At 40.4% G+C, this 13,082-nt stretch overlaps 1 protein-coding gene across 2 annotated transcripts in view; it reads right to left on the bottom strand.

The window, feature by feature from the left end:
- Positions 1–4,245: 4,245 nt before the first annotated feature.
- LOC306698374 (guanine nucleotide-binding protein G(o) subunit alpha) overlaps positions 4,246–13,082 on the bottom strand; it is a gene marked incomplete at its 3' end in the record, with an annotated part of 82,780 nt that continues 73,943 nt past the window's right edge. Inside the window, exons 7-8 of one of the 2 annotated variants that reach the window (XM_079162650.1) lie at positions 6,559–6,712; positions 4,246–4,433 (exon numbers count right to left, since the gene is read on the bottom strand). In XM_079162650.1, coding sequence (XP_079018776.1) covers positions 4,246–4,433; positions 6,559–6,712 — 342 coding nt within the window. Of the gene's footprint in view, positions 4,434–6,558; positions 6,713–11,245; positions 12,660–13,082 lie in introns of those variants that run through there. The other variant, XM_079162649.1, reaches the window with a different exon arrangement.

Genomic DNA, 13,082 nt, shown 5'->3' with positions numbered 1-13,082 from the left:
CTGAGCAGACGTGGTTAAACCGGTGATTTCTTAACAAGACTAAGAATCTACATGCTAGCAGCTCTGTGAGGCTGTGTTAAGCATTTAAGCTTTCAGCTTAAAGCTAAATGCTAACATGCAAATAGTGACAATGCCAACATGCTCATGTCTAATGTGTACCTTCTTCACCAGCTCGGGGTAGGAGGTTAGCATGTTAACATTTGATAATTAGCGTTACACATGTACAGCTGATGGGAATGCCGTTAGCTTTGCAGTTATTTGGCATGGATACACAATGAGAACTGTATACTGGACCCAACGATGGTGCTCGCTCACTTGAATGCTTGTTGAGCCAATATTCGTAAACGTTTTCTAGCTTCTGCACTATGCGGCCCATTGCACATGAGCCGTAGTGTTTCCATCACTGCGTTACTGGTCGGCCCATAGACTTTACATTGGAATGACTTTATGCATACAAGAACAGCTTTGCTAGGGCCTGGAGAAGTTTTACAAATAAAAAGGTGTCCTGTCTACAGACATCTCTTTTCCAATGGTACTCATGGGGTAAAACCTTTAGGACCACAGCTGACTTTTTTTTTTACAATACTGCAAGTGGCCACTGGGACAAATTGCCAACAAGGCTGAGTGGCCGAACCAGCTCCCTTAATACATTATTTGGTCAGAAACCATTTTCATAAAAGTATTGGACTAATGGAATCTTTAACCTGATGATGCTACATGAGTCATTACAGTTCATTTACCATCTTCCATAGCCCGAAAAAGTCAACCTCATGGTGACGCTAGAAGAAAAGTAAGGTACTCACCAAAGTCATGAGGATACAATGTATGAGCCTGGTATAATTTACTAACTCAATTGGAAGTTCTGACTCCTGTTTTAATCAATCTTCTCCGCCTGTGACTGCAGCAGCATCGAGCCGCCTTACTGCTGGCTATAGGACGCCCAGCTGTAAACAGAGAGAGCTTATTAAAATGCAATTAAAAGAGATCATCAACGCCGTCCCAGTTGGTGTCACAGTGTGCACCAATAACAATCCCAAAGCTGGTTTCGTTTGAGCAATGGTACTGCACTGGCTTTATTTCCAGCTGTCGAAAGTGTTTCACATCTCTGTTGGAAAGCTGTTTACAGAGGTGTTATGACGTTTTTGGTGGCAGCGAGCTGCCTGACTAAGCGCTTTACCGGGTGTTCAAATAATCCTGCAATTTGTGACACCGGCACCTACCTATTTTTAGAGGCTTAATTTGCATGTTTGAACTTCCAACAGTCAATTTTCATAAATGTCTGACTCAACGTGTGCTCGCGAGCAGTTTCCTCAGAGCTGAAAGGTAAAAAACACAGACGGGGATGTGACGGAATGACTCAGAGGCAAGAAGAGGGTTTTTTTGTTGTCATGAAAACAGTGGCTTTTTAATGTAAACACTACATTCGATTGGTTTTTCCAGCACGGACATCCCACATGAAATAACAACCATTCACTAAAGAGGAGTAGAGGGGGAGAGAGAGAGAGAGAGAGAAAGAGAGAGAGAGAGAGAGAAAGAGAGAGAGAGAGAGAGAGAGAGAGAAAGAAAGCTGCACAGAAAAAAAGCATTCACTGGGTAAAGAACAGAACAAAGAGGTCAAAATATTTAAAAGAAATAATGAAGGTAACAGGAACAGAATGCCAAAGAAACAGGTATATCTTTTCATTATACACAGTTGTTTTTTCTTTTCAAAACTAGAAATCAAGAAGGCAAGAAAGAGAGGTCAATATAGATAGATGGATAGATAGATCGATGGGAGGTAACATAGATTAGGTATGAACAAATAACAAATTTCCAAATCTACTCATTGTGTGTGTGTGTGTTTGTGTAAGTGCGAGCAAATGTGTGCGTGTGTGTGTGTGTGTGTGTGATGTGAGAACTGTGCTTTTCATTGTAGACCTGGAAGGTGTGTGTCCAACTGAAAGGAGACAGAGAAGAAGTAGAAGAAAGGAGCATGATTTTATACAGCGTCGATGTGTGAACATGCGGCGTCCCTAACTAGTGGACGCAGCGAGAAACGTGCTCTCCCCAAAAAAAGTGGTTCATTTTTTCTGAAATAATAAAAATAGATATTGTTATAATATTATATTTAATCGTTCTGAGTCAGGCTAAAGTGAGGACACGGTTGTGATGCAGGGAAACAGGCAAACCGGTAAAAGGAACGGGGGGCTGGGGCACAGTTCAGAGCATTACAACAACACAGGGTCAATATGAGATCGACGTGGTTCCAAATCAGCTCGCTGTCCAATTGGAACCCTTTGCAAAACATTTGTATTTTTAAAAAAGGGAGATATGGACAAAAAACATGTTTCGTAGCTACAAAGCACAAGAAAGATTATCTTTTTAGAATATTACAGGATCGTTGTTGTTGTAATACCCACGTTCATTGGTTTTATGAATTATTTTAGGTGTCGATTTTTTTTTGTCCTTTTTGATCGTTTTATTTCTACGTGTTACTGCAAGAATCCCCAAATCTACACTTCTTCTTCCAAGACACTCACATGACCTTTTGACTCACTTTCTTTTTTTTTAATTTGACCCCGCCCCATCCTATCCAGGAACCAATCATCGCTCTTCTGCTGTTGCCGCTATCCATCTCCTAAGTTCTTTTTTTGTGTTTTTTTCCCCCCATCTTCTTTTACTCGTCTTTTGCTATTTTTATTTAAATTATTTTTTTTAAGTTATTATCTCAACAGGATCTATGTGAAGCTTCTTTTTTATTTTTCATTTTTATGAATTAACTGGTCTCTTTATACAAAGGCTTGAGTATCTCATGCTATCTGTGTCAGGGTTTTAGGAGGAGGAGGAGGAGGAGGAGGAGGAGGAGGAGGGAGGGAGGGAGGGAGGGGGAGAGAGGGGTTGGAAAGAGAGGAGAGGCCCTTTGACCCCGAAATCAGGATGTTAGGGCGCCATGCAGAAAGAAGGCAAAAAGAAAGAGAGATGGTTGGAGGTGAGAGAAGTAAAGGCATGGTGGTGGTGGTGTGTAAATGAAGAGAGGAAGAGAGAGAGAGTGACATGTGTAGAACGGGTGATCAATCAATAAATAAATTAACAAAATTAATCAACCATTATCAAACCCGGACTGAGTTTCCTCGCACGCAGCATGTTAGTAGGTCTAGAGGTTATAACAGTGAGGAAGGTAGAGTTATAACGATGTGCACTTGCTTCTAAAAGCGGAGCGCTCTACAGTACAGTACCTCTGTTCTATGGCACTGATAGGACATTTAGCACATTTCCTATTGGCTCTCAAGCTCGGCCACGACCGGAGGTTGGTGAATGGCTAAGGCCAGGTTTGGGAAACAGGAAGCCTCACTTCCTGTTGATGAAAACCGGATTGTGGGGAGTAAAATGACTCAAACGTACTCAAAATCAAAAGGGAAATTGACAACAAACATCTTGGCTAATGTAAACAAAAGACTAATGTTAAAATACGTGTTGTCAGTTTCAACAGGTCTCGAGGGTTTTTTAAGGTTTTCGCCGACCTGTCCGGTGTTTTTTAGTGCTATCGACATTTTCACATATTTCCGCAAAAAATGTTATTACATCACTACTATAGCAAAAAACAAACAAAATAAGACACACATAAAATATGTCAAGGTGAGGCAAAATGTGAATAAAAATCAGTGTACAGACTGATACTCATGTAATAAATATACACACGATCAACAAAAATGAAACATAAGTCATATTCATAGCAATAATAATAAAAAAAAACTCTGCCCCAAAAAGGAACAGGATTTGTTTTTGTTAACAACAAAAGACACAGCTGAGAAAGAAAAAGAGAGGAGGACGGGGAATGCAGGCTTTCATTGACTTTGTTCAAGAAGTTTTCAAGGCTTCAGGTTTCGTGTTTTCTACTAAAACAAATTTGTTTGCTTGGCAGCAGGCCGAAGAACATCAGGAAGAGCAGTCGGAGCGTGAGGAGAAGAGACAAGAACTAAAAACATTATATATATATATATATATATATATATATATATATATATATATATATATATATATATATTTATATATACGTATGCCTATTTTTTAAAATTATCCTCATTATTAATATGTACCTAGTTGCATTTTTCTTTCTTTTTTCTTTAAATAATCAGCAGAATCATCATCGTCATCATTTCCACAGCAGTGTCAAAGGAACAGGAACGAGGTGGGAGGAGGACAGGAGGGGCGAGAGAGAATAGGGGACAAAAGGGGGGAGGATATTACGGGGGTGCGTGGGCGAGCTCAATACAAGCCACACCCTCGGAGGTTGTTGGCGATGATGATGTCGGTCACAGCGTCAAACACCACCTGGATGTTTCCTGTATCCGTGGCGCAGGTCAAGTGACAGTAGATTTCCTTATTTGGGGAGCGATTCTTGCTCTCGAACTGTGCTTGGATGTAAGCTGCTGCGTCGTCATAAGTATTGGGTCCTGAAGAGAGAAGAGAGAGATGGAGAAAATCATAGATGATACAGTTCTCATACAATAGAATTGTTGAAATGACACTTCAATGTCTTGAAAGATACCTGACCTAATCTTAGTACACAACCACGTAACCTAAAAAGGCATGATTACATTATATATATATATGTGTTCATATGTTAACAATGATAACTTAACAACCTGCATCACCATATTGATTAGTTAGCACCAGAGCTAAACATTTCACTTCTAAATTGAAAAAGATCTGACGCTTATAACTAATATCATTTCTTTCTAGTCGGTTTAAAAGTATCATTGTCAGAGGCTCCTCGCGGAAAGTTTAAGGGAGGAGGTGACAAGGGAAAGGGGGAAACAGATGCAACATGTCAGACAGACTTACTGTGATTATCAAGGCAGTTAGAAAATAATAAAAAAAAGCATGAAAGCCAGAAATGCATAGGATTGTGTGAGAGACCTGCATGTGTGTGTGTGAAGAGGGCAGGAGACAGCTCTCACTTGCCATCTCCTCTCTTCTCCCTCCATGGCTGACCAAGTGTGACTGTCTGCTGCTCTCTGACTACCAATCCCTCCCTTTTCACTGCCACGGCTACATCTGACTCTCACCTCCTCACAGCTTCTATTTCAGCCTCTCTCACTCTTTTTTCTTCCATGCTTTTAATTAAACACAGTAAAGTAAATCTTCACGTATATATATCGCTCTTTTCAAATCAAGGCTACACAGTTGCTCAAACGGGCAACATCAAACATTTGGTTTCGGTGCTCTCTCTCCTGCAAAAACCTGATCAATTCAAACTGGCTCACTGCTGTAAACAGCTGCTTTGATTAATAGTGCCACACTGCTCAGAATGCTTTACAACTCAGTAACAGTTAATGCCCAGTTTGTTCCTCACAGCTCCGGAGTTACAATGCAGAACAAACCAATCTGCTGTATCAAGCAGCTGCTGATCAATGTGCAGAAACACCGGAGAGGTTTTAGAAAGCTACTGTATTTTGCTTCTGGGAATCACATTAAGATCAGACAGCTGGTATTTATTCATAAATCATCTATTTTTAACTAGTGCTCCTCTCCTTAACCCTGCTTCATATAGTATCACCTCAGATTCACTCTTTATATTGGCTGTCAGGCACTTTTAGAGCATCAGATTTGAAGTTTAAGGGATATGGGATAGGGTATGAAATGGTTATTCTTTTCCTGCTAAATATTAGATGAGAATATTGACACCACACTCATGTCTGTACGGGAAATATTAATATATATATATATATAAAACAGCCACTTAGCTTAGCTTAGCATAAAAACAGGAAAGAGGAACAAGCCAGCCTGGCTCCGTCCACAGGTAAAAAAATCCGCCAACCAAAACCATTAAAAATCATGAATTAACGCGCTATGCTTCGTTCACTAAATACCTAGAAAGAAAGAGTGTAAATATGACAATTTCCATTTCAACAGAGAATTATGTGCAGGACATTTCGTTAGCATTGTCAATTTTCTACTTTTGTTTGGATTAAAGCAATGAGATATAACTAGAAGAATATTAGAGGTGCTGGTACTGTGCATTCTGTTACCTTTGGACAGAGCCAGGCCAGCGGTTTCCCCCTGTTCCCAGTCGCTATGCTAAGCTAAGCTAACCGGCTGCTGCCTCCAGCTACATACTCAACAAACAGGCATGAGAGTGGTATCAATCCCATCATCGAAAGTTCAACAAGAAAGTGAAGAAGCATATTTCCAAACAAATGATTTCTTTAAAACTGCACTAAACACACACTTGTTTAAGACTGACTATTATGTAGTGGTGCTATTTTTCACTAGTCTGCATCTGGACAGCCTTTTAAACCTTCCTCAGTAATGTGGGTGAACCTAAAATTGTCATGTTCATGAAGCTGTCACGTTCTTCTCATTTTATACCACAGGAAATTGATCAGTCAAAGGTATATTGGCTCTTTTTCTGTGCTACGTAATTGGAGTCAGTGTCGCTGGTTTGCAGCGTTTTGTGTTTTCTAAGAAATCAATTTTGTGCACCTGTCAAGTTTGGTCGCTGCTGTGTTTTGAGAGCTGCTATTTCTCACCTATGCACTCAGGAAAACTGTCATTTCTTTTATTTTTTTGTTCTACCTGTGTATTCGGGGAAGCAGATGCTGAGCATAGACTTCTTGATCTTCTCTGCAAACAGATCCTTCTTGTTGAGGAAGAGGATGATGGAGGTGTCGATGAAGAACTTGTTGTTGCAGATCGAATCGAAAAGCATCAGAGACTCGTGCATGCGATTCTGCGGAGGAGGACAGAAGAAGAGGGGGAGAAAGAAATGGGTGAGAGAATGAGGGAACGGGTGAAAAAATAGAGGATTAAACGGAGAGAATAAAGAGGAAAGAGGAGAAATGGAGGGGTAAAAGTGAATGAATGATGATAAAGAGAGAAGAGGAAAGAAGGGAAACATTATTATTGACATGGTCACATTTCAAACTCGACACAAATGAGCAAAAATTGTTGCATACTATTATACACAGAAAGACACCAGCAATTACACACCCCTCTCTCTCTTTCTAGTTAAAACTTTAGCAAAAGAGAAACGAGAGAGAGAACACTTTTCTGCACAATTATTGCTTGAGCATCTTTGATTAAATTAAGTGCATCATGCATGTATATTCTGCAGTCAGACAAAGATTGCAACTGAGGAGTGATGTCTTTGTCTCACACACACAACAACACATACTGACAAGAAACAGTGGCGGACACAAGTTTGCTAAGTGGGCCTGTTCAGGGAATGATTTCCAACGTTTAAAATAAATAATCACATTTTAGGAAAACACAGAAAGTGAGATGGAAGGAGGAAAAAAAAAGAAATCTGCAAATGCAAAATAGGTCAGAAAAATAATCACACATATCAAGTTGCTCATGTGGTGCTTTATTGTTGTTTCTCTTATGTATAAATACAACTTTTAATAAATTATCACAGCAGTGAGGAGGATGCAGCAGATACATTTTACTTACAGCGCTCAGTAAGAGACACCACACGCACACACACACACACGTACACGCAGAACCACAATAAACAGGACTGTAGATTTGGCTGTAGGGGATCTGTACAGTACAGACAGGGCGTCGGTTGGCATCGAGAGAGGGGTTAAATGACGCAGACGCTGGGAGGGTTGAAGGGTAAAGTAGCTGCAGCAGTAAGAGTCGAGAGCATGATGAGCGCAAGGACTTTTACCAGCTCTGCCTCCTTAATTCTGCACAAGTTCATTACGGTCATGTGCCGTGCGGCTTCCTGAATGCTCTCCCAGTCCAGCAGTGGAGCAGGAGAAGCTTAAGTGCTCATTTTATTGAGTGGGAGCTGGACATATTATTGGACGACTCAAAAGCATTTACAGGTAAAACTCTTATTATATATAATTATATAAATGTTAGGCATGAATAAGTCAGCAAAAAGGACACCACGGAAGCTCTTTCTGACATCTGACATGGTAACAAATTTCAGCCCAAAATCAAGTTTGGCTGCCATTGTGGGATTTCAGATATTGTTTATGTTGCTCAGGCATTGAGTGGCACATGGTGCTAACATTTCTTTTGTGTCACCACCTGCTGCCCAGATATAATCGGACCGTTGCTACCTGAATGAACCACTGATTGTGCTATTCACGTCAGAGCCATCACCTAAAATAATTTTTTAAAAACCCACTATTACCCATAAACCCTCTCTAGCATGACCTTAGACTACATTACCCACACATCTCTCCTTCCTTGCAGCCTATAGGAGTCCATTATTTATCACTGGGACTTAAACTGCATTACCCACTAACCTCTCAGCCTCTCAGGTGTAATTTCTCCATTTCTTGCTTTAGAGCTAATATATATATGGTCCAACTACTATATATCCTGGTATCCTATATCAGCATTTTAAATGGCAACATTGCGCAGCAAAATCAGTCAATTAATCCTGATGGCATCGGTACAATTACTGGATTACTGGAGAGGAGTAAAAACGCACAAATGTGAGTGTGTCAGAGTTTGGTGAACTCTGACACAGAAATCCTGTTTCGAGTGTCTGCAAGCTAATTTCAATACTGTATTGACTAACTCCCCCAAAAAGGCATTTATTAAAGTATACTGTATGTGATACGTAGCAATTGATTTAAATATGCAAAAACACAGTTATGGCCCATTGATATTGCACAGCAGAAACCAGGATACACGCTGTTCTGTTCTGCAGCCTGAGGTTAAGGCATGAAAGGAGTGGGAAGACAAAGCTCGAACAGTACAGTATGCAGCCATAGCCGCCCCGAAAGGGAGGATGATGCTCAACCAAATTGTTAATACAACAAATGCTGATTTAAACTTGTTTTCAGTGACAGGGTAAAGTCGTAAACTGTGCTGCTTTTGAAATAACCTCTTTGAAAGGCTCAGCCTGTTTGGCTTCCATGCAAATTACAAATAAAAGTGGTTTTCTATGTCCCACGTAACCCCTGACAGAAGATTCATAGAACTAGAATTCATAGAAATCTTTTATGTGGATTTATTTTGAGATTCTTCCAGGACAACAGCGTTTGATGTTTTATGTTTATTTAAAGTCACATCTCCAAAGGTGATGTATTATTTACCATTATGTATTAAATGTAATAAGTTAGAGGAGAAGACTTTCAGCAGCGGGCTGCATGTTGGCAAACAAACCAAAAAACATCTGAGGCTCTTTGGTTGGATATGGTGATATTATTTGGCACGGGGAAGTATGGTGACATTTTGAAGTCTCATGGGTGTGTTTATGTCTTCAGTGTGCGTTTGTGTGTGTTGAGGGCCTATGTGTGGAAAGGGTAGACAGGTGCCTTCTGGGTAATTAATCCACAGATACTGACTCCACCACAACCCCCCAACGGGCTGATGTTGTCTCTCACACAAGACATAGACATGCATGTGTATACAGGCAGGGGCACACGCACGCACGCGCACACACACACACACACACACACACACACACACACACACACACACACACACACACACACACACACACACACACACACACACACACACACACACACACACACAAAGCAGGCTGATCAACAGCCTTAGGCAGCTCTCTAATTAGGGAAAGTTGGCAAAGATGCAGGGGAAGAGCCGATGACATCATCTACCTGTTTAAAAAAAGAGAAAATAATCGCAGCTTGAAGCAGACAGGCCCTCGCTGTTTTAAACGTGGAGGGAGGAGTGGAATGGAGCAAATGCCCTGCTCATAAATAAATAAAGGAGCTGGCTACCTGTGTTTGCCAGAGAGCTCTCATACCAGTGAAGCTGCAAACATACTCAGCTCGGTCAATTCAACAAAGTCCCACAGACAGAGAAAACTCTATGCTGCATAGAAGGAGAGAAGGGAGGAGCTGGTGATATTTTCCTGGTATTATGCGCATCTCTTTGGCTTTAATGTCAAGGCTCAATTTTGAACTGTTCCCACAAATTGCACACACCACTTTTCATTTCCGCTAAGCCGTGCACTACATCAAACCTCAATCGTCCAGCAGCTCTGGGACGACTATCCAGCAGGAATACAACTCGCTCAGCAGAAAGCTAAATATCGGGGCTGAAACAATAGTAACAAGGTTGACAATCTAGTCCCAGGGGACTATATACCACGAGCACACCATCTTTCAAAGCTCACCTCTGGCTCATTTTGGCAGAGAGGTGGACAATAAAGATATTACACTGTGGATGCTGTCCCTGGGCCCTATAAAATCAATGCTTTGATGGATTATCTTTGAATTGTCTGTTTGAGTCAGAACCCTAACCTCTTGTAGCCGATCTATTGTGACACATGAACGCTGGAACATGAGAGGATGAAATATCAATCCGAAAAGAATAAATCTGTGCTGTATTTTCAAATACTCAAAAACAAATAAATGATAATGCCTGCCTCTTCTGACTCTAAATTTTAACTCCTACATTTATATTACATCACAAAGAAACACGTTCAATAACCTTCTTCTATAGGTACCAAAACATACTTAGTCTCAAATGAAATGCATCTAAGGCCAAAACAATAATGGCGTCTACCTTTGAATTTCGATAAGATGACAGGCAGCCATTGCTCAGACCATAATCGCTATAATCAGACCACGCATATAAACCGACAATCCAAGATTTGGGTTTTGGAAGAGTTACAGTTTTTCGTTTGTAGTTGAGGTAATATTGACCGAATTTGAGCAGGCTTTGGCTACATACAGGTACAGTTCGTGGGGAGACATTGGCCAAAATGCAATCTGGAAACCAAATGGCTATCGCCAACGACGATTAAGCTTTTTATCAGCTAAAAAAAATAATAATCTGTAAACTGAGAAATCCTACACACGGGGGTTTTAAATTGGACATACTGGGCCTTTAAGTGCCATCAATTCAAAATACAGTGAAAAAAGAGACATAAGAGTGTGACTGGAGAAAGGCTTTGACGTATTGTCACTGATAGTCTGTGTTTCTAAGAGGCCAGAGGACGGCAGGTCCTACATGTTGAATCATTATGTTAAGCAAGGCGTCACGCTGTTTGACATGTAAAATGAGTAATATTAAACCAATGAATAAGACATCGTTTTAACACTAAATAAAACAAATATGAAGAGAAAATAAAAATGTTCAATTATCCAACAATAGTTCAAACTGACATTTTTATCATGACATGTTATTTCATGACATATTTTTTAAATTTCTTTTTTTTTTTTAAGTATATATTTTTCATGTTTCTAATGATAGTGTTAAGGGCTACAGGTTACCTGGGGACATTACCTGTGATGTTACATTTGTGAAAATCTGCGATGTTGGTAATTTTTCAACATTTTTCGCCGTTACGCATGAGCCTCGATATGATATCCGTGGGGACGGGACAGACGTGGGGGCTTAATACTAGTCCCATGCAAATGGAGCGTTACTCTTACTATTGCTTCGCCCTCTCACATCATATGGTCCAAGCCTCTCAGCAAGCTCAGCAACCGCTTTTACAAATAAAAAATAAAACGTTTTATTGTGAAAATAATACACAGTTAAGTTTGATTTTGTCTAATAATTTCACAATGATGCTTCATCTTTTCTTACAGTATTTATGAATATGATGATTCAGTTCATAATGTCCTGCTGCATAAATACGGAGTGTTTTGGAGCTCCGTAGTGCAACTATGCAGCTCATACATCAGAGTAGGACTATCATCAGAAAACATAATAAAACGGATTACACAACAAATACAACATAATGAAGAAGGTGCGCACAAAAGCTATTTCACACAACATATATAGAAACACTTTTTTTTTTTGCTGATGACTTTACATTTCTTCTTAGAAAGCTGGACATTACCTTGTCAACACTTTAACATGACACGCTCATAATAAAGTCTGAAGAGCATCCTTCTGATGTAAACTTGGAGTGACCTGAGCTTGACGCTGACTAGTTAAACAACATACTTTAATAGTCACTTTCACATTGGCCCTTCATGTAACTAAGTCTAAGGCAAAGAAGATTGGCAACTCCTATTTAAATTTAAATGACTAGAAATACTTTGGGGTAGAGGAGTGATTCCCATTACACCAGTTTGGTGGACTGCTGGTGAACCCTTATAAGATGGCTGCTGTTAATTAGCAACCAGTCCAGTTCTTTGAGTAAGGCGGTACTGCATGAACAAACAAGTCTCAGGAACCTTATATCCCTGGAGAGTCGACAGGAGCTGTTGTGCAGGATGTCTGCAGCACACTGGCAAGAGATTTGGAGTTTCGCTACAATTAAATGCACGTAGCTACTGGAAATTGTGCTAGGTTCTTCTTAAGGAGGAAGTCAAATACATTAGAAGAAGTCCCAACCAATCAATACATTAATTAAGAGTCAAGCCTTACAATAAAGCAGTATGGGGACATCATGAACACAGCCCGCTCCCCATCTTTGACTGGCTTTCATATGATTACATCACTGACATGGGCCACACACATAATATGTGCTACGAACTGGTACGGTAAACACGAGTCAAACATCTGTCATCCATTGGCTAACATTTAACGTCTTCGTCAGTACAGGCCACACCCCCGCAGGTTAGATGCTATGATGACGTCAGTGACGGCGTCAAAGACAAACTGGATGTTGTTGGTGTCCGTAGCGCAGGTCACATGGGAGTAGACTTCTTTGCTGGGTGACTTGTTCTTGCTCTCGTACTGACACTTAATGTGGTCTATTCCCTCCAAGTAAGTGTCTGGACCTGAGGATAGAGAGATGACATATAGTGGGAGTCAGGTGAAGGCTTAAAAGCTGTCGTCATGTGGACCTTTATATCAGTGGGCTAACCTACAGTACATTCACCGCATCAGCAATGTTTTATGATATTTTATGGAAAACACAACCTTTGACTTTCTAGCTCGGCACACATTGGCTGAGGTGTGCAGAGGGCTGCGCATCTTGCTTTTGTTGGCAAAGTCTGTTTCTGAATACTGCCAATGTATCAGTGTTTTTTAAAGAGGAACAGGACATGACTGTGACAGATATTAGGTCCTACAGCCTAAAGGATGGAACCATGATTCTGTATACTGATTCATTTCACAGCAGTGCCAAATCTAATGTATGACCTTTTAGTTCAAGTCCATTATAAATGGCGAGAGTTAGTTCTGCTTGTAATGCAAAGCAT

This window comes from Pholis gunnellus (genome assembly GCF_910591455.1).
Source record: "Pholis gunnellus genome assembly, chromosome: 7".
NCBI lineage: Eukaryota > Metazoa > Chordata > Actinopteri > Perciformes > Pholidae > Pholis > Pholis gunnellus.
Note: the sequence above shows the minus strand (reverse complement) of the source record. Positions and strands in the feature narration are given on the sequence as shown.